This window comes from Pempheris klunzingeri, chromosome 19 (genome assembly GCF_042242105.1).
Source record: "Pempheris klunzingeri isolate RE-2024b chromosome 19, fPemKlu1.hap1, whole genome shotgun sequence".
NCBI lineage: Eukaryota > Metazoa > Chordata > Actinopteri > Acropomatiformes > Pempheridae > Pempheris > Pempheris klunzingeri.
Genome location: NC_092030.1, coordinates 1,250,721 through 1,272,850, shown reverse-complemented (window position 1 = coordinate 1,272,850; position 22,130 = coordinate 1,250,721). Strand labels below are relative to the sequence as shown.

The window sequence follows — 22,130 nt, the reverse complement described above, 5'->3', positions numbered from 1 at the left end:
TAGGGCACAATTTGAAAAAAACACTGCAAATATTCATTTATAGATGTGGTGTGGCCACAGTGATTTCTAGATGTAAACATTTGAACTTTTATTACTCACATCTACAAGCTAAACTGTCATGGTTTTATAATCGTTTGAAAATAAATGAATTTGAATAAAGTATATTTTGAATAGAAGTATTTCAGGATTTATATCACACAACAAATATATTTAAAAATACAAAAGGGTGTGTTTGCAAACCATATTAAACTGTATTTTCAGGTTTGTTATTGTGAATCATGTTGAGTGAAATCTGTTGTCTGCCTGCTGACCAGCAGGTGGCAGTAGTGCGCTTTGTAGCTGTAAGGCCTCCACGGAAAAACAATCAGTAGAAGAAGAATAGCAAGGGGAGCTTTGATTTTCCCTACTCACTGTACTACAGGCAGCTTTACCCACAGCTAAGTTATCACTATTAACTAAATCAACCTAATGTAGGACATTTACATTGTATCAATTTTATTCCAACAGCCGTTAAATGGTTTAAGGGTTACTTATTTCAAATCCTGGCGAGTGAAGTCATATATATTATAATAAGTGTGAGGCGCAAGCGCTGCCTGCGTGGCCTTACTCAGGGCTAAAAACAACTTCTGCACTAGACTGCTCATACACAAACCTGTCGTAACTAGCTAGCTAACCAGGTACTACAGTCTACCTGACGATAGCTAGCGTTAACTGGAAGAAAGTAGCACATGGTGAGTCCTCTCGCATTGGTAACGCAAAGTTACATCAGCTTAATTACATGTATTTCGGGTACCTGAGCGGAACATGACAAGCTAGCACTGAGCTAGCTTAGAGTGAGCCACGAGCTAACAACTTTAACGCCACTGGTAAAACTACAAACAAAGTTATCACCGCTTTTACTTGGCTCTTACATCAGAGACACTCGAGAAAGTATAAAGTCAAGACACACACGGGTGTCACCAGAGGGCACGCTTGATTTGTCAGGGCCAGACAAGCTAATGTTTGCTACCAGAAAGTGAAATGAGGAAGCAGGATGCATGTTATGGCCACTAGGTGGGGATAGAGGATCATTAAAAGGCCCTCCTGCAGGTGCCAGAGCTCTTTACTCTTTACTCTTCCTCCTCCGCCCCTCCTGGAAAAAGTGCTGTTGCCGGGAATGTAGAAGCCCGCCTCAAGAGCCTGCAGACGTTCAGACAGGGAGAAACAACCAGACTTCAGGCCTAAAAAAACATCCTCAGCTTCAAATCAAGCCTCATAGCCAACTGGCACCCTGCCCTTTCTCAGGCTGCTGTTCCCACAGGTCTCTCTCTCTCTCTCTCTCTCTCTCTCACTGTGTGTGTGTGTGTGTGTGTGTGTGCACACAGGAATGATAACATCAGCAAAACTGGTTCATAATCATTATGTCTGAACGGTTTTCCTCGATGTTGTTGTTTTAAACTGCTGTTTGTGTGACTGTTCTCTCACTTACTCTTGGTTTGATGTTCACTTTTGGCACAGTGACAAAGGCTGGGAGGCCCCACATAACTGAGAGCAAATACAAACGCTGCAAGTTGCATGTCGTTGTGCAATCCTGTGTGATAGAATGACAAATAAATGAACATTTTATATTGCGTAAGCTCACAAACTGTAGGCAGGGATGTTCAGTGCAGCTGCTTTACCTTTATTGCTGTGTATGGTACACAAATGACATGTTTTGTAACTAAAAGCGTGTCTGTTCTGTGAGAGGTGACCTATTTATGGCAGTGTGTTTATTCTGTGTGCCTTCCTCAGCAGAGAGAAAGCAGCACACCATCATGTGGACAGAAAGGAACCAAACGTCTCCAAAGGCAGCGGGTTTGTACCACAGTTTTACAACACACAGTCTTCTCTTCCAGTATTTCACATGGACACAACACACACGAGGGTTAACTCAGGTGTGATGATGGATTTACAGGCTCCAAAGGTTCAAGGTGTAGCTGAGCACTATCTGCATGGAAATATACATGTCATTAATGTTAGGTAACACAGCTTTTGTACAGGGGTTATGAAGACAAATCAGGGGAAAACAAAATTAACTCATTATTCTACAGGAGTTTTCACAAGTTCAAGTTCTTCAGTAGTCACAGTGAAGCAGTCAGTGGCAATAAAAAATAAATCTCACACTCTCTAAGTATAATAAGGATCTAAGACATGACACTAGTAAATCAGGAAAGCATCACAGCAGGCACCATACATGGTTGTTTATGTTCTTTAACTAGTAATCATTTACTTAATTATGAAGGTAATCTCAAATTCAAATTCACAGCTGATTTATGGCTTCGTGTTTCACGTCTATGATAGTTTGCAGAGCACGAGGAGCTCCAGGGGTGTACCATGATATCAGCATCACTTATCTGTTTTCACTGTAGAGCTTGTGTCAGCCCACAGTTGGATGAGTACCAAGTTGTAGTGAGGGTCAACTGTGGAGAGGTAATTAACATGCCAACACTGCTTTTAAAAAAGCAACACATTCTGCAAGTGCTTGTACTCCCCTTGTTTTCAAGATTCGGTAATAGCACCTGTTGAAAGGTTTTTCCAGCACCAACAGCACAATACAAAAGGAGAGAAGTCCAAAAGGAGAGAAGAATGTCGTGGCATCTTTCCAGTGGAGTTGAGCCACTTTTGAAACCTCTGCCAAGTCACTCTGGAGCTGTTCTGGTGGCTGTAGTGACACCAAATGCCCCATTTAGACACTTGATCTTTGTGTTGCCTTTATTTTGGCAGCTGCCTGGCAACAGACAGTTAGGCCTGCCTGTGGATTTAATCTCTAGTCTAATTTTACAGAGATTTAATTGTGACTTTTATTCTTCCTTAAGAGCGGGAGGTTAGGATGGTGTCCAGTTACCTTAAAATCCACTCAGTGAAAATGCTGTCTTTTCTCATATCTCAAATTGTCCTGTGTCAAAAAAAATTCACCCTCTCAGAGGTGAATGAGTGCATGTACTGTTGTATGTCTGTCCGTGTATTTGTATGTGGTGATAGAGGTCATTATGTTGTAATGAATAGGGAGCCTCCAGCGCTGTCATTCACCCACGAGCCAAGAGTATAAAGAATCTACATGCTCCACATTCCTCTCCGCTCCTCACCTCTCCTTCTCTGTCCTCTCGTCTCCTCTTCTCACACCAACAGTGAGACCCAACTGAAGTGGGTTGTGCTGTTTGTGTTTGTGTGAGTCCCTGTGCACGTGCGCATGTCCGCCAGTGGGATGAATGGGCTGGAGTGGGGCGCATAACAGCCGAGAACCTCAGAGATCAGCAAAGGAAACTCTTTAGCTATTCAAATGCTTGAAATTAAAGGACCTTTCAGTGGACCATAGCGGTGTTTTTGCACGTCTTAGCCCATTTACTACATGTCCGGGCTGCTCTGCTGTTGGCCGTTATCCATAGCGTGCTGTAATGTTCCTGTCAAAGCTGCTTTGCATCATGGTGAGATGCTGAAGTGTAGGTTATTTTGAAAGCCCGTGCTGCATGACCATGCAGCAATTAAGCATCATTTACAAGAACAAAAGCAGACATGACATTTATTTAGATGGATTACGTAAAGTTTCTCAACCAACGTCTAAGTTCCTGGAAATAGATTTTCGCATCGAGTGGAAATAATTAAATACCACTGATTGTCTGGAAGGTAGGAAATGCATTTAACTATTTGGAAAGTGTCTGACGCTAATGTGGAGCATACATGATTTATAACAAGTGGGCCAAAACATGCAAAAATGCTGTCATCTTTTAAGATAAAAATACTGAACTAAGTGACAGTGAGGCGTCAGGCAGGTAAAGTTCATGTTCATGATGCAAAAGACAAAAGTGTCAGGCCAGGAGAGATGCTGCAAAGAAAGAGGTCAGCATGGAGAGAGGGAGAGGTCTTGTTGTCCACGTTCCCAGGCTATGCATCAGGAAGGTTGTATTTTTTACACCATGACCACCACATAGCCCTTTCCTGGGGAAATCCGAGACAAAATCGAGGGAGGCTGCTGCAGGGAGGGAGAGGAGAACAGGAAAACTAGCCCTGGGAGGGAGGGAGGGAGTGAGGGAGGGAGGGAGGGAGGGAGGGAGGGAGGGAGGGAGGTATGGTGGAGCCCACACAGCATGAGCGAGCGACAGAGAAAGAAGCTGGAGCTTTTGAGAGGACTCGGTGGAACACACGCACAGGCAGACGGACACGAAAACATGAAACTCACATGCGTGCTTACATGTTCTATTGTTTCTAGTCCCTCTTACCCACCATGGCCTTTAAAAAAAATGTGCGCTGACAGTCTTCTCCAGGGTATTTTGGCTGCAGATTCAGCTGGAATGCAGAGCTAATGCCGGGTTCCTCTACTGTCCAACCAGCATCAGCTGTTAATCCGATGTTATGGCTGCTCCGCTATGCCTGTTAAAGAAATAATATTTGACGATAGGGCTACTCAGCTATGCCTGTTTTAACTGACAATATTTCCAGTATATCGAATTTCCTGTAAGCTAAGATTTAGACTGGACACAAAACAAGGCATTTCAAGACCATTTGGCTACAAATTTGACCCTTTATTAACATTATCACTACTTAAGAGAAGGGCAAATCAGCATTGTGGTTTTCAGAATCATTTTTGTGATTTGCGGGGCAAGATGAAGGCTGTTACAGCCAGGCAACAGTGTGGAAGACTTGATAAACAACATTTGTTCAAGCAGGTAACTGTGCTAACTGGAAAAAATAAATGTCTTGTTCTTTAGAGGCTTCAGTAGAAAAATGTGTAGCCTCTGCATATTTATTTTAATGAATTACAGCGTTGAGAATTAGATTTGGATCATTTTCATCTTGCAAATCAGATCTCTTTACTTTAAGGCCCAAAAGTCTGGTAAAAAACCTTCAACTAAAATGGCCAAAAGGTTTGAGTCCCTGACAGGTTGATAGAGGTCAAAGGTCAGAGTGAAACCCCACCTCATCTGTGTGTGTGTGTGTGTGTGTGTGTGTGTGTGTGTGTGTGTGTGTGTGTGTGTGTGTGTGTGTGTGTGTGTGTGTGTGTGTGTGTGTGTGTGTGTGTGTGTGTGTGTGTGTGTGTGTGTGTGTGTGTGTGTGTGTGCCTTCCCCCAGGTCTTGACCCTGCCATGCTGAGAGACCAACTCTTCGAGCTGTGGAACCGGAAAGATCTGCAGACGGTGAGAGTCACTTTCACAGCGTGTGTCAACTCCACACATGCAATATTGAGTGTGTGTGTTTACAAAGGTACCGAGATGGAGTCTTTGTGTGTCTGCAAGGAGCACTCACACAGGAAGGACCGAGACAGAGAGAGCTTGGATACCGGCATGTTTAAATGAAGCTCACCAGTGTGTGTGTGTGTGTGTGTTAATGAGGAAACCAGAGTGTCTGTCAGTAGGAAGGAAGGAATTCGCGTTGCACTGAATGAACTTGAGATCTGTGTGAGGAGGATATTGAGTGCATGACATCTGTTTTGCAAATTAAGACACGGCGCAAAGCGTTCTCACACAGATATTATTTTCTTGTGTAGGAAGTTACTAATGCCAGAGTTTGCATTCTTTAACCGAGACCTAAAATGTGTCACAGGCCTGTTTTTCTGCCGGCCCCACAGGGGGAAGTTAACTGTTTGTCTTCACCGACTGTTGTGTTTCTGCTATTCTAAAGTTCAGTTACTTAATTTGGCCAGAAACTGACTCATTTACTCCACTGCATGGTGGAAAAACAGGTTGTTTTTTTTACGTCTCAATAGGGTCGACTCTCCCTTCTATAATCTCTAAAAGGTCTGGAGAAATTCACAGTTTACACACAAATGACATAAATGATGGTGAACAAGCACTCTAGCTTTAAACTAAAACCACCGTATTCTGCACACACTGAGGAGGTTTCCTATAACGTCCTACAGGCTGCAGAGGTTGTCAAGGATCAAGGTGATTAATTTGTCCTGTTTTTTTACATCTAGCTTCTCCTCTCTAACACTTAACTCTGAAATCACACTACTCACTCCCCCTTTCTCTCCCCTCAGCTACATTTGGCAGCCCTCCAGGGATTTTCAAAGCTGTCTGAGCCTCTGGAGGCCTTGCTAACAATCCTGGAGAGCTGTCCAGGCAAACAGAAGGGTCGGAGCCACACCCTCGGCCATCACATCCTCATGGAATTCCAGACGTGGATGAAGGAACATTCGCAGGTAGACGGACACCTTTTTTAAACTGAAGAAATGTGCTGCAGAGCTACAGTCAGTCAGTGATACAACAAGTTTATGGAGCTCATCACTTTTTGTGTGCGTCTTAAACTAATAATTGATGTCTGAAATGTATTACACTTGCACCTTTATTTTTAAACCTCATTTTTAAAACAAAAATGTTACGAGGTCCCGAGCTGGCAGACAGTTTGATCCTCATTTGTCGAAAAGCATTTTTTAAATATGTGATTTTATCAAACACACCAAGTTTCCGGTGCATTTCTGGAGTGAAGCGAGTGAGTTTCATCAGGTGCCTTGCTTCTAAAAAGAGAAACTGGAGAGAATGGATCACCTGAACTGTTCCTGTATAGTGTGCATTTTTAATTATAATGATCCTCCTTTGTGGCCACCACAACAGCGAGATTAGATCCAACAGTTACTACTTTATGGTCCAGGCTCTTCTTTGTTTCTGCTCTTCGTGTTTTCAGTCCTGTCATTCGTGTCCCTCCACCAGGTGAGCCTGAGCTCGCTCTCGGAGCAGCAAGCAGTGGCGCTCCAACAGCGAGCTCTGCACTTACTTACAGATGCCCAGCCCAGCTTTGTGGACGGCCTCATAAACCTCTATCAGCTCAGTTCTCTGGATCTGGCCGTACTCCGACTGCACATTGTGACGCTGCAGGCTCTTAACTGCTACAAAGAGGTGAGCGTCTCATTTGTCCAATTGCTGCTGAAAGAAAAGATTTGGTGTTTCCACACTGATTTACACTCTGTGTTTCTCACAGGCAGCCGTGCTCAGCATAAAGCTGAAGCTGCAGAAAGAGCTGGATATGGAAGAGGTGAGTCAGAACATTGTTAGCAGTGAATACATCAGCAAACTTATCAGGGATAACGCTGATGGTACACATCTCAGTGCACTGCCAGCAGTACATTAAAGATGCATATGAAGTCACTACCAATGCGTCACTATATGATTCACCCCTGATGTGATTCAACACGATGCAAAAGAATGTGTTACTGTGCAATCCAGTGTTGTACTCTCATACAAACCAATACAGAACACACCTTTAATTGCAAATCACCTAATTTTAGAAAACATTTGTGTACATGAAATCACTTGTTTCCCGCTGAGACCTGAACCTTTAATTTGCTGCTGGTTAAAACATGAAATGACAGTGAGTGAAAAGGGTTCCACCCAACCCCGGTCTCCCCTACAGTCATGGGCAAAGATAATAGAAAGGGGGATTTATTCACATCATATGGCGTCTGTGGTTAGTACATCAGAACATATCGGGATTAAATTAATCCACAGATGATTCGGTTCAAAACGAGACCAAACTTTTCTGTGGATGTCAGTTTTTAAGCTACAGACGGACAGACAGACAGACATCTGGACTTCTTCCCAAAGTGTATCTGCTCCACACATTTTAATCGGGATGATCACTTATTCTGCATCTAAAATGTATAACCAATTTAGCAAACCGTCATCTCCCGTCTTCTTCTGCAGATGTGTGTACCGCTGATCTTGCAGAATAAGTTGCCATTGGCAGAGTCCTTTGTCACAGGCCACAATCATCTGGAACAACGACTAGTGGCTCTGCTGGACTCGTGGTGCCACCCCAGCTTCAGCGTGGAAGAGATAAGCAAGTATGGAAGCTCCGGCGTGTACGTGGGCACCAGCGTGCCGCTGTTTGACCTCATACGGTTGTGTCTCTGCGTGTGTGCGTTTCCACAGACGGTTTCCCTGCCTCTCTCTGACCAAACACTGCCTGGGCCAGATCCAGCCCAAGATGCTCACCAAACACGTCCTGCGGCTCGTGGAGAAATTCAGTATTGACCAAGGTGTGTGACTGGACACAAGTAGGTGTTCACGTGGGGACGAGCGTTTCAGGCACACATGACTGTGACCTCGTCTTTATTTCTTTGTTGCAGGACTGTGTCCCAACGCTCTGCACAAGAGGAGACTGGACTCTTCACGTTTCCTCATGTACAAGAGGTTTGTGGAGGTGAGGGATGCAGCAGGCTTTCTGCTTTATTTAAACATCATTATATAGAACAGGTATTCAAGCAGGATGCTTGGAACGTGAAAAATATCAACCAGTTGATGGTTCAAGTTTCTCACAATTTGGTGTTTTCCTGGTTGTGCTTTAGAGTAAATTCAATATTGTAAAACAAGACATTTGATGACGTTACTTTGGATTCTTTAAGAGAAGAAACAAGACGGCTCATATACACTAGTATGTAATATATGTAGAGCTCAAGCTGTTAAGTGACCAAAAAACTTAATAAAAATATTTTTTTTCACAGTTTTTAAACTAAAGCAGTAAATTAAAGTTATTTATGTTGTTGAGTTAATGCATTTTCAGTAAATATAAGGTAGAAGATACTTTGACATCCCCTGTGTGCTCAGGGCTGAATTGTCTCTTAGAAATATTTCTTCAGACTTTTCTTTCAGATCTCATGTTCCCGTTTTAGTTACACACACGTCAACTTTAATCACCGTCACAATTGTCGTAATTCCCCTCTTTAGCCAATAAAAGCTGGTAACGGATCTCAGAGGGATCTTTGCAGATTCTTTTGAGGATAGATTCAGTTCCTTGAAATGTGACCATTTACAGACTGCAGTGGTTCTCAAACTGGGGTCCAGGGACCCCCATTGGTTTATGAGGGGGTTTTAGGGGGTCCATAGTAATTTATTTACACTATAATTCTACCCATAAGTAACACAGTGACAGAATGTGTGACTATTCTGGTCAGGGCTTCACACACAATAATTTTAGGCACAGGTTTGTGTGTTGCAGAGAAAAAATAAATTGTATACTGAAGTTTTTCTTCTCCCGAGTTTATTGGTGAATACAAATTCCAGGCACCTTCACTATTTCACTATGTTAAGAGGATGATTTAATAAAAAGGCAGTGGATGAGACTGCTGGGAGCTAATAGTTGACTACTCATTGATGACAAACCCACTGGAAGAGTCAAAATAATGAAATTTAGACTAGTTCGGTTTATTGTTGTTCGATCAACAGCAACTACGGAAAAGGCGACATCGGATTCAAATGACTTTGTTGCAGAATGAATACAAATTTTCTATTTTTTTTCCCCTGTATTTCACCCTTTTAGAAAAGCATGACAGAAGAGAACTGGAGTGACCATGTACAGGTAGGTGGTGTTTCTAGGTGTGTATGCATATGACACCGTGGAGAGAAACACCCAGAGGTGGCAAAAGTATGCTCAAGTAGAAGTAGAGATACTGCTGTAAAAGAAATACGTAAAAATGAGAACATACAGGCTCTGAAAAGTACTAAAAGTATAAAAGGTAAAAAGTACATTTCCTAGATTTCTCTTAAATAAATAAAGGCCATGGATGGAGAATGTCTTGCTGCTTCACTTTCATCCACGTCGCTGCTCGTTCTCCCTGCACCAGACACCTTTTCTCCACGGTCGAGTCTCACTCTCAAGTTTCAACTTGTTATGTCTGTTCTAACTGATAATCGCAGCTCAATGCACAAAGACATCATCTTCTTTACGCTCTATTGTCCAATAATTTCCCTCAAATGCATTAAAACTAAAGTAATTAGCCTGTTTTGTAACCTTAAATAGAAAATACGGACATTTTAAAAGTAAAAATTTCTGTCTATATATTAGTATCAATGAGGTATCGCTGTGTGGTTTTCATGTATGAGTAGTATGTGGTGGCAGACGACTTTGAGCTGCAGATCCAGTTGGTGGAGATGTTGGTGAAGTACTGCGGTCTTCAGAAAGCCTCTCAGTGGTCGCTGAGGTACAACATCCCCAGAAATCGACTTCCCTGTGGGGTGTGGGAAATGCAGCAGAGTCTGCCGCCTGATCTACAGTAAGTCAGACAGAGTGTGCAGAAACACGTCCTATTATGCAACACCAGTGGTATCTACATGCTGTATTTCTTTATGTAAAGAGGAATAGCTGCAGCATCAGAGTTTTGATCGCTGACGTGCAACCTGGAGCATAGCTTTTGTCCTCAAACACCCTCTTCTCACACACTGCAGTCACTCTATTGTCACTTCTTCAGCCACAGCTGCTCGACACTGTCCTATTAACTTTCACTTTTAACTGAATTACCTGTGTCTCTCTTAAAGATGTTATTTATCCGCTCTCATTCTATATATTATTGCTCAGACAGATACACCTGAGCGGTTCGGCACAGACTGAGGAGTGGACGCCGTCTCAGTCTCACCGTCAGAGGTTCTATCAGGTGCCACTCGGCAAAGACAAGGTCCATTTTGTGGGCACGCCAGAAGCTCTGCAGAGATGTAAAAACATTGCGCTGAAGGTACAGAGACATAAATTCTTGATTTGTGTTTCTGGTTTAAATCAAAAATCATCTCTGTGTGTACAGGAAGTCTTGCAGGTTTGACACAATCTCTCACTTGAACCAAAAATCTTTGAATGTTTGAAATGAAATGACCCCGTTGTTGTGTTTGTTTTCTATGTGTAACGATGGTATATTGCTGTGGGTATAATGGAATTCTATAAACTTTTTCCGTTTTGCATTTATAGTAACAATTTAGATGTGATGATGAAGATTTCAGGAGAAATTTGTGGTTTAAGTACCTTGAAAATGCTTAAAAATTGCTTGAATTTGACTTCTAAGCTGTACAGTAAGTAATACTGGTGAATCATGTTTACATTTACAAACTCCACCCATGTCTGTATGCTTCTCCAGGAGGGTGGTATAGTGGGCATTGACATGGAGTGGCAGCCCACCTTTGGCTGTATCTCAACTCAGCAGGTTGCCCTGATACAGCTTGCAGTCCTCGACCAGGTTTTCCTGTTAGACCTCTGCGCAAAGGGATTCTGTCAACACCCGGACACTGTTAGTTTCATCAGGAGCCTGTTCTCCGAAAGAAACATCCTGAAACTGGGTGAGCAACTGACGAATGTCCAGTAATCCAAGGAACATCTGTTTATACCTCTGTCACTCACTAACATGTCTCCTCTCTTCCCACTCAGGTTATGGTATGTCAGGGGACCTCAAGTGTCTCTCTGCCACCTGGCGCCAGTTTTTAGAGGAGCCACTAAAGATGGAGGGGATGCTCGACCTTCTTGGTATACATCAGAAGGTGATGTAGTGCTGTCGTTGGTGTCACTTCATGTGAATTACTTCTAGATTTAAATCCAGCTGTTGTAGCGGAAAAAGAAAAGACACTGTTGGAGCGTCATACGTCCTTAATTAGTAGCTGGTACGTTTTACTAAATTTAGTTTCTGATTTAGTGGTGTCTCAAATAAACAAAAGAGAAAAAAATGGGTGCAAGAGAATTGGCTTTATATTGCCTTTCCTTTCAGTTTATAATGACATTTAGCTTAGAAATGGATAAAAGCCTGTGTTTTTAAGACTAGCCTGGCTCAGATAAAAGCCGGCATTGGCACTTGCCCCCTGCCAGACCTGAGGATTGTAAACATTTGGGTTTGCAGTGTAGTCGGTGCTTCTGTTTCCTGGCCATAACTCGGGTACATAACTGCAGCAGTTTGCCTGAGATGTGTGTCGCTGAACTCAAACTGGACAGGAATGTGGAAACGGCAACATGCGTCTGTAACTGATGAGGCTGCTTCACCATCTGCTGGAGTAGGCTGCATGCTGCAGGATGTGAGGGAACCAAGGAATATTTTTGAAAATCACAAGGAATGTCCGGTCGAGAGAGGATGTCGTGGCAGGACATTAGTTGGGAGGGACTGTTTAAAAGCTGAAAAATGTATTGCCCGGAGCCTCGCATTGTCACAAATTCTAGATAACCTAAAAATAAAAGAAGTTGCTGTAGCTGCAACTACGGATGAAGGATTTTAGCAAAGAAAAAATAAATGTGTGTTATGCACTTTACAGATCCAGCGTAGTAAGGTAAAAAGGACTCAGAATGGGCCTAAAGAGGTGCTGGTGGGGGAGGACTCAGCAGAGAAAGGCCTCAGTTTGCTGGTACAACAGGTCCTGGGCAGGCCGCTGGACAAGACGGAGCAGATGTCCAACTGGGAGAAACGGCCACTGCGCATCAGCCAAATTAGATATGCAGGTAAGGTATTATGCATGCACAGACAGACAATGACAGGGAGACAGATGGCCACTGTTCTTTCACTATAGAACATCACACATTATTTTGTTATCCCCTGACAAACTGCAAACCAATAAATTCACCGCCTCTTCCTCTCTCTCTCTCTCGCTTCTTACCCTCCTTCTAGTGGCAGATGCCTATTGTTTGCTGGATGTGTACTCGGTCCTCTCCAGCAACCCGGCGTACTTCGGGCTACCAGCTGACCTGCGCAGCATCTCTGCAAGCCAATCAGAGAAGAGCGGAGACAAGAAGCAGAGAGAGAAACAGGCCAAACAGACGAAACAGGCCCACGGCAAAGAGGTCAGGAGTCATTTACCATTTCTGCAGCAACTGCTGTTCTTCATGATGTCTAGTTATTTCTAAGAAGTTGCCATAGACACCAAATGGCTTCACGTCTTGAATGAGAAGATAAACAATAAAAGTCACAAGTTTCCTAAGTCGGCACACAAAAGATAACATGCAGCTCGGGAAAACTCAGGTACAGAAAGGTGAAATCAAGAGAGGGAAATTTCATTTATGAGATAAGAAATTGTAGAATGAATGTACCACTTGACCTGCTCTTGACCCTGAACTCGACATGAGTTTGAGTTTGACTCTGAATAAATGTAACATGGCCGTCCTGTCTGACCTACATACTGTTATTTCACTACATTAAAAAAAACATGTCTGCACACATGAATAAACAAGGAACCTGACTAAAAGCAAGCAGGTAACATTAGGAAGGACTTGGTAGCAGAGTGGTATTTTTTTATAAAAGCTGTTTAATTGCAAATTAAAGAGGACATTGTGTAGGACATTTTCCCTTTAATTTGCCAAAATTGTGTTTAACTTCACAGACTGCAAGCGTCAATTAAAACCACCCATTTTTTATCATCAGTGACTTTTGGGGTGATATGTGTTCGACTAAGACACTTCAACAGCCCCTCTCAGCTCCAGGGGTGCCGTTGTATGGCTCAGCCTGTGCTCTGACCTCCCTGCACTGTGGTGCAAGTGAAAAGAAAATCCCCCTGCGGGGATCAGTTAAGTATCACATTATTGTCTCTGTCCATTTAGGAATGTCAGGGGGCTCAAAGGGTCAGCCCTCCTTGCTCTAACATAGAGAAAGGCCTCCTGTGTGGCGAGAAACCCTCAGAGGACACCCCCCCTCTGCCCCCCCAGCAGTTGCGGGTGGTGTGTGACAACATGCTGCAGGGACTCGGGAGGTACCTGCGCTGTTTAGGAGTCGACGTGGTGATGTTGGAGAACACCGACGATCACCGAGTAGCTGCAAAGGTTAGTCAGAAGTGACAGAACAATAAACAACTCACAGCTAAAATAATACATATTTAGAAAATCAGCAGGATTTATGTTTGCTTTTATTCTGACATGCATTTGTTTTGTTTCAGTTGGCACAAGCTGAAGGCCGTGTCATACTCACCTGTGGACAACCCTTCCAAAGTGTAAGTACCAAACTAACTAATCTCAAACCTACAAACTCATGATGCAGTGTGTGTGTGTGTGTGTGTGTTCTTTGGTTGCTTGCACACATAACCTGTGTCTGTCGCCCGTGTCTGTAGCTGCGGTCCCAGGTAGGCGAGGGTCGCTGTCTGTCCCTAGACTGCTCAGAAAGGGCCAGAGACCAGGCTGTCCGAGTCCTCAGACACTTCAACGTCCAGCCCACTCCCAGCGATATATTCAGCCGCTGCCAGGTAAGGAAACTCCTGCTGTTTCTGAATGTCTCTGAATTTCAGTCCACACAAATGGGGGAAATAGTGAGCACGAGAGGTTCAACTGCCGAGGAACAGGCCGACAAAATAGGAGAAAGGAAAAGGATGAAAGAGGTAAACACTGATTCAAGACAAATTACATACATACGTACAAATGCACGGTAATTCCAACGCTTTATTTAGCACAGACTACGTTTCTATTTTAGGCATTCAGCTGATGTCTTTGTACACAACAACCCTCAGTAACAAAGAGGAAAGTCTGGAGTTCCTTTTATCAGTGAGAAGTGCAAGCAACATGGAAGTCCAGTCAGTCGTTCTGTGGTTATAAAACACTGCAGAACTGCTCAAGTTCCTGAATTATGAGAACAAAGCTTGTGGTGGCTGTGGTGCTTTGTGTAATACTAAGTGAAAGGGGAAGAAATAAATATATAATAAGGGGAAATGGCGAAGAAGGGCTTTATAAAATTGAAACTTTAACTTTTCTGAGAAAAAGTAATGTTTTGACAGTGGGGGAAATGTGATATACTGAACTCTGGCGACAAAAACAAGGCTTTTGGGTGCTGAATCTCACCAAACAGTTGACTGCTGATGGATGATGGCGTCGGCAGTAATGTGAGCGTTTTACTGGACTGACTGATTTTAGCGAAAAGAGACCCAAGTTTACTGACAGGATGAGCGACTCTGACGTTTGGAATCATTTTTAAGGTGGCCCGTTGAGGATGTTCGGGCATCTAATCAGTGTCCCCTCTGGCTGCCTCCCTGTGGAGGTGTTCTGGGCATGTCCACACCCCGAGGCTGACCCAGGACACACACAGGAGATGTTTGTACATCACATATGGCCATATGACCTGCTGCTACAAGTGGTGAAAAACTGACATATAGATGGATGAATGTGAAAACAAATGGGAAGAGGGGGAATGAAGGGGAAACACGAGGTATTTCTCTGTTCACCAACACCAGGATGGAGAGGAGAAATAAATCTGGATGTATTTTATAATTCTTACATTTCCTCAAAAATCTTTCAGTATAATTTTCTTGTGTATTGATGCACATAAAGCTGCCGGGCGCTGCGTTATTCTAACTCCTATGTGATCGCGTTTGTGGAGCCTGGAGCCAGTTTGTTGCCAGCAGTCTGACCTGTGGATATCTCCGTGGGTGGCTGTTTGGGGAAACCTGTGTGTGCTGTGTTTGTGTGATTGGCAGGGGTATCTTTAAGGGACAGTTTCTAAACCTGGGTGTTCTGGCCTGTCCCTGATAGGGGGCCCTAAATGTGTCCGTTTACACCACAGGGCGCGTTTGTCTCCGACCCAAAATGTTAAAAACCTGGACCACCTCGATGTTACCTCCTGTCTTCATGACGCAATGACACAAACACACTCCAAAACAGTTTGCCAAAACGACCCGTGGCCAAATGGTCACCGACCGACAGTACCTTTCCCATTTATTGGTCACTCCTGACGACACTTGAAGGCAGAGCTGCTTTGACATGTTATGGCTAAAGGAAGGACAAATGTGACTTTAGTGTTACGCACCACCAGTAACTGCTCTGCCTCAAGTCTTTCCCATCAGTCTGGGCAGCAAACCTGAGGAAACTTTTGTCCGAGCATGTGGGTTATCTTTTACAACCTCAGCCATGGCGTTTCACTCCCTTCATCTGATTTAAAATCTGTTTTGAAAACGCTCAGTTAATCTTCAATAATTTACTTGTCTAAAATTGAGTAATTATAGAATAAGATTCAAGATCTTTATTGTCAGTCCAGTTGTACCAGGACACTCGTTGAATGTGTGTGTTTATTATAATTTACTTGATTCAAAAGTAGAATACGAGTTAATACCAAGTTAAGGTGGACATGAGTGTGTGTGTGTTGGAGAGAGTTTCAGCCTGGGGGCTCCTCCATGGCCCACCCAGGTGACGTTAACCCCTTTGTTATCTGATTGTAAAGCTCCCTGATCAGCAGAGGATGGGTTAGTTTCTGCCCCTTTTGTCTCTCGGCGTTTCTCCCTCATGCTCATACACCACTGATGACTGTCCTGAGGAAGGACAATTAAAAAAGACAGAGGAGAGCAGATTAACCACAGACCTGCATTCTGTGTGTGTGTGTGTGTGTGTGTAGATTGTCCAGGGAAAGGGTTAATGTTTGTCTCTTAGTGTCAATAAGCCCAACAGAGATTTTAGAGCCACAGGAATGTGTGTCCACCATGGAGACCCCGAGAGGGTGAGCGACATGTGGAAAGGCCTCATGTGTATCCTTCTCTGTATATTTACTTGTGGTTTAATACAATGAAGATGTGATGAAAAAGGCAAAAAACACTATAATTTCTGTTAAAAACTAGTTTAGGCTTTCACTGCTGTGGTAATACGGCGCTGGTCCCTGATGCTTATATGAATAAATAAATATTAAATGTGACAGAGATGCACCGCACAGAATGGATTGGGCAAACCATTTTTTTGTTTATTCTTTAAAGATGTAGGCAGGAGAATTTAAACTGGAACTGCACACTTTCTCTTCTGCGGGAGTTTCCGAATTATTGCAAAGACCAAAACCAGATCTCCTCCTCGATTAACACATCACTGCTGTTCGTTTTAGCAGTGTTAGTGATCGAACCCTGATCCCTGATCTAAACTGTGATGGAGTCATTTTGAAAACAATATTTGCATAATGAGAAAAAACATTATCCACTAATTCCATTTCTCTTATGTTTGGGAAAAGTCACCACCCAACACTTCCCTGCAAAGCCTTTAAATGATTGATTAAAGCTGTTTTAATAATCATCCATATTCTGCACCTGTTTCTGGTTTGTTGCGTAGCCTTTGTGTAAGTTGGCGTAGCCGCAGTGTTAGTTTACCGATCGCCGTTTTGAAGCCTCAAGTTTGGTGCTCTGGCCGTCGCCATCTTGGTTTTAGAGACAGAAGTGAATAAAGTTCATCCCGCAGACTTCCCACCTCTGATTAGGTTATGCTCCTCTTCCTGGTGTATCTTCCTCTAAATGGGACCATAATTTACTAAATGAACATCCTGCTGTGCTGAAGAAGACTGTAAACGAGAGACCGAGAGCAGATACTCATCAGGGAAATGTTCACTGAGCTGATAAACCAGGAGAGAATCGGCTCATTTTCTCATTGACCTCCATCCAATCATCCAATCATCCCCCCTGTTGGACACTAGAGAGGGTGCAGCTTTAAGGCTCCTCAGCGTCGGCTTCACTGTTCAGACCCAGTCTGTGGATTGCAGCCACGTTTAAAACATTTTCAGTCATTCATGTGATGGAAAATGAATCTGGTGTAAAGTCACCACATTAACAGTTCTTTGAGCTCCTCTGGCCCAAATGAAAACCACAGCAGTAGTTGTGTCTTAGTGTTGATAGTATTGAAATAATGTCCCACAGATATATTAAGAAGATGCATTTTGCTGTGTTAAGTTGCTGACATGTGTCACAGTATTTAACTCGGTGTGTAGTCCTTGAATTTCATCCGTGTGGATTCCTGCATGGGGCTGGGTATGAGGGTGGAGTTGGCCATCGTTCCATTACAGTTTCCTTATTCAGCTATATTCTATCCCTACCACTGATGCCTGCTGCGTCTATACTTCACATGCACACACACACACACACACTTCCGCTCCATCGAATGTCCCATACTGGCCTTTTATAGACATGTTGAGATAGCAGAGATATCTTGAGAGATGGACTTAAAAGCAAGCACACATCCTCAAAACCCAAAGCTGACAAAGGCATACTGACACCATCATACACACAGTCACCTCAGCACCTTTATATATATACACACACACACACACACACACACACACACACACACACACACACACACACACACACACACACACACACGCACACATATATATATAGAGAGATCAGTTAAGAGCAGACTCGGTCACAGATGCACTCACACACACACACTCAAACTCAGTTGTAGACACTGTTGCAGCAGAAACGCTGGTTCCCACGCACCAGACTACTGGGGAAGTGAAAACAAGAGCAACAGGAACCGCCACACCGTGAGAGGGAGGGGTGGGAGAGATGAGGGGAGGGTGGGGGAGGAAAAGGGGAGGAAGGGAGAGAAGTGAGAACTGAGGGGATGGCAGGGAGGTTAAAAAAGACTGAGAGGGAAAGAGAGAGAAAAAGGAACCAGCAGTGAAAGCAAATGAGATTTGAGTCAGAGAGAAGCAGAAAAGAGCGTTGAGACGGCGCTGCAGAGGCTGTGTGAGAAACACTCAAGTTTGTGTGCAAAGTGAGACGAGTGTTTGCAGAGTGAGGAAGAGAGAGTGTCTGAGAAAGGTGGCACTGGAGGAAGAGGAGTGGAGCAGGAGGGCGAGGCGATAGAAAGACTTGTTGTCTGTCCTTTGATCTACAAAGAGAGCTGCGGGCTGAGAAACAGGAGGAATGTGAGAGGTTGAGACACGTTTAAAGTTACCCTTCACTGGCTGTGTGTGTGTGTGTGTGTGTGTGTGTGTGTGTGTGTGTGTGTGTGTGTGAGTGAAATAAGAGTTAGTCAGCGCAAGGATGTCCATACGTGTTCAAATCCAGAAAGAAATCCATATATTTGACGGCCATTTTTAAACACTAATGCACATAGCTTTTGCAGTCACACTCCGGCTACACACATCCTCATGTTTTCACTGAGTTGTTCAAAATGTGTGTGTGTGTGTGTGTCGGTGTGTTTGAGCTCTGTGCACGCTCTGCTCTTCGTGGTGACAAAACAGGGATCGAATTTGTGTGTCCCGCCGTTTTCCCACTCCCCCTCCCCTCCCCTGTCCGGAGACGAGAGAGGGGAGCGACAGCGAGCGAGGAGAGGACGGCGGGGAGGGGGGCATTCCATAGGCACGCCAAGACATTCCGAGGGAAACCATCCCAAATATTTCCCACTGTGTGTGGCGAGGGCTTCGCGTCTCCTGTTACACACACACACACACTCTGGGAGAAAGTGTTGCTCACACATAACACAGGGCGCCCTCGCAATCACTCTCCCTGGCACACACACACATGTAGACGTTTAGTGGACGCAGTTATGAGTGACTGAGGGGCAGCCTTGTACGTCTGTTTCCTTTGTCTGTTATTGGTCTGGACGGAGACGTGCCGTCGCTGTGTCCATCTTTCTGTCTGTAGGGGAGCCAAATCAGGAAAGGCCGTGCGGATTGTTGTGTCACTCCAACAGTGAGTTTATGAATGACTGAGCTAGTAAGACATGAGCGCAAATCTTAAAGGAGAACTCTGGTATTTAGAAACAGGGGCCATATTTGTTCATTTTATGGGTTCGAAATGTAGATCGCCTCAGCTGGCAGCCAAGAGGAGGAGGGGGGGACGACGAGCTCCAATGGCTGTAACGTGATCCTTCGGGGCAACTGCACCCCATCAAAGTAGGTCCACTAAAAGTGTGTTTTTGCCGCTGACAGGCTCAGACTGTTATTCTAAGTGTCTGACAGCATTATGGAAAGGATCCCTGCAGAGAGAGACCTGGAAGATCCTTTAGCCACAAATCAGTAGTCACTATATTGCTCAGTTCAAAGCCACCAAACCCCACCGACAGAAACGCTGATTTTACACCGGAGTAGCTGGTCTACCGCTGGCTCAATCAGTTTGTGTTATTTTGTGACTTTGGTGTTTTTAAAGGGTTCAGATCCAACACACACTAACACAACAAACTAAGCGATCGAGGCAGCAGTAGAACAGCAGCTCCTGTGTTCTGCCAGATAAAACTACTGTTTGTCAATGGAGTCTGGTGAGTTTGAATAGCACAACACTGACTGACTGACTGAGGCGATGCACTGGTGCAATCCCAAAAGATTTTTTTGTACCAGTAATTTTGAACCCAAAATATGTAAAAACAATGAAATGAAATCAGGCCCAGGCTTGAAAACACTACTCAGCTACTTGCTACTCAGCAGGTGATGTTTTCGATGCAGATTATTTCTTCACCGGAATAAGATGTTGACTCATGGAGTGATTGTTCTTCGGAAATATGAACCTATTCCTGTTTGCTTCACTGATACACTGGAATGGGAAGTGGTGGCTCACGCTAAGTGTTTAGTCCTGATGTGAGGGTAAATATTGAGAGAGAGAGAGAGAGACAGACAGACAGACAGACAGACAGACAGAGACACACAGACAGACAGAGACACACAGACACAGCTGACGGGCGGTAAATGATGGTGGAATGTGAAATATTCAAGATCACACTATATTTTAATGGCTAAGATCTGTTGCTTGCTGTAACAAGTGTCTGCTCTCAGTGGTTAAATGTTGAATTTGTCAGAATCAGGTGGGGTTTTTTTTAATTGGTGTGATAATCCCACAGAAATCCATCTGTTTAAACCTGTGAGATGTGTATTTAGTGTCCCTGACTCATTTTGAAGTTGATTCTCATGGCCGTCTAAGCAGACACAATAACACACACACACACACACACACACACACACACACACACACACACACACACACACACACAGAAAGATAAGGAAGAAGATGAGCCATCACTCACCGGGCATCTGCTCTTTAAGAAATCATACCTGCTCTTTTTTCCCACAGTCTAGTTGGCCCCAGGATAGCATAACTCTATGACACCTGTGTGTGTGTGTGTGTGTGTGTGTGTGTGTGTGTGTGTGTGAGATCATAGTTGCTCAGGCATCACTGAGGTGTCTCTTCTTATCCCTCTTAGAGGGGTTGATGGATGAGTGAAGATGTTGCTTGTTTTTACAACATCTGATTTAAAAGAAGCCAGCTTTCTGCTGCCTCCAGCTCTCCCTGTGGGATCTATTCATATATGCAAGTACAGCGTTTGGCTTTTTGTATTGGCTGAAACGTAATACAGAGATTCATTGGCTTAGTTTGGATAAACGGGGAGCATCAATGACCGTAAACCACACAGCTCTTTTACAGTTGTTTTTTATTTTTCTTACTGAAACCAGGGACAGAAATAAAGGTCAATGTGAGCACCCCAATAGTTGGATCTTAATTTGATAGTGTAATAGTTGAATAATCATTGCAGCTCTAGTTTAATATACACTATTCACGGTCACAGAGAAGTGGATGAGGAAGTTATGAGGATCGTTCTTTGCTTGTTGATTTATAGATAAACATTTATTCCTTTTTAAGTCATTGATGACACAAATTTAAACAAAATCAAATGTATTTGTCAGCGTTACAGTGTTTATCTCAAATCATAAAAGTAGATATAGTGCTGTCCCTTGGCAGGTACTCTTCTTAGACAACATGGATTCTACAGCAACACACTTCTGTTTAAAAACTCATTCACCTTCTCTAATTCCCTGCTTTCCACTTCCTCCTCTTCTGCTCCCCAGTATCCCCCCTCTCACCCTCTGCTTGGCCCTCACTCTCCCTCTCCATCTCCCCTGCTCTCTCCCTCACCCACTGTTCTCACCCTGCCTCCCTGCTCCGCTCCACTCCCAGTCTCACTCTCCTCCGTTTCAGATTAGCCAAGGCGAGGAATCCGGTGCAGCCGGCAGCTGGAATGTCCTGTTTGTCTTGCTCTGTTTGTGTGTGTGTGAGTGTGTGTGTGTGTGTGTGAGTGTGTGTGAGTGTGTGTGTGTGTGTGTGTGTGTGAGAGTGTGTGTGTGTGTGTGTGTGTGTGTGTGTGTGAAGTTGGTGAGGCTGGTGCTGCTTTTTGATGTGTTCCATTGTCTAAGAGCCAAGCTGCTTCCTGCCCCTGCTTTCCCCAATAGCCTGAGAGAAACAAGGAAAAAAGGGGAAAAGACAAGGAATTGCATGAAAACTTTACAGTTGCAGGTTGAGATGGAGAGAGGGAGGAGAGGAGGAGGAATAAGGAGGAGAAAATAGCACAGGGAAGATGGCTAGGAGGAGAGAGAGAGATGAGGCAGGAAGTGATGGAGGGATGGAAAAGGGAGGAGAGAGTTGGAGAGGGAGGAAGAGAGGTGAGAAGGAAGGAGGGAGGGCTTCAATAGGGCTTTTCCTCCAAACACCAATACAATGAAGTAGTGCGTAATTTCCCATGTCTCACACACACGCACACAAACGCACACACACACTTTCTCATAGGTGATATAGCCATATTTTCTTTATGCTCCTGCAGTTACACTCGAATCTTTGTCATTCCTCTCTCTCTCTCTCTCTCTCTCGTTGTTCGCTGTCCGTCTCTGTGGTCTGTGTGTGGTCCGACGCTGCGGACAGCACAGGCAATACAGATATGAGGGGATGAGAAAT

At 44.0% G+C, this 22,130-nt stretch overlaps 1 protein-coding gene across 2 annotated transcripts in view; it reads left to right on the top strand.

Moving 5' to 3' along the window:
* Positions 1–647: 647 nt before the first annotated feature.
* The window catches only part of exd3 (exonuclease 3'-5' domain containing 3), a 38,423-nt gene continuing 16,940 nt past the window's right edge, over positions 648–22,130 (top strand). For both annotated transcript variants that reach the window (XM_070850436.1, XM_070850435.1), the window contains exons 1-19: positions 648–731; positions 1,771–1,833; positions 5,086–5,150; positions 5,993–6,154; positions 6,663–6,848; positions 6,931–6,984; positions 7,653–7,792; positions 7,881–7,987; positions 8,078–8,151; positions 9,268–9,306; positions 9,834–10,000; positions 10,303–10,456; positions 10,850–11,048; positions 11,137–11,246; positions 12,006–12,189; positions 12,356–12,528; positions 13,282–13,500; positions 13,614–13,667; positions 13,785–13,916. In XM_070850436.1, coding sequence (XP_070706537.1) covers positions 1,794–1,833; positions 5,086–5,150; positions 5,993–6,154; positions 6,663–6,848; positions 6,931–6,984; positions 7,653–7,792; positions 7,881–7,987; positions 8,078–8,151; positions 9,268–9,306; positions 9,834–10,000; positions 10,303–10,456; positions 10,850–11,048; positions 11,137–11,246; positions 12,006–12,189; positions 12,356–12,528; positions 13,282–13,500; positions 13,614–13,667; positions 13,785–13,916 — 2,259 coding nt within the window. In that variant the 5' untranslated portion in view covers positions 648–731; positions 1,771–1,793. The remainder of the gene's footprint in view (positions 732–1,770; positions 1,834–5,085; positions 5,151–5,992; positions 6,155–6,662; positions 6,849–6,930; positions 6,985–7,652; positions 7,793–7,880; positions 7,988–8,077; positions 8,152–9,267; positions 9,307–9,833; positions 10,001–10,302; positions 10,457–10,849; positions 11,049–11,136; positions 11,247–12,005; positions 12,190–12,355; positions 12,529–13,281; positions 13,501–13,613; positions 13,668–13,784; positions 13,917–22,130) is intronic.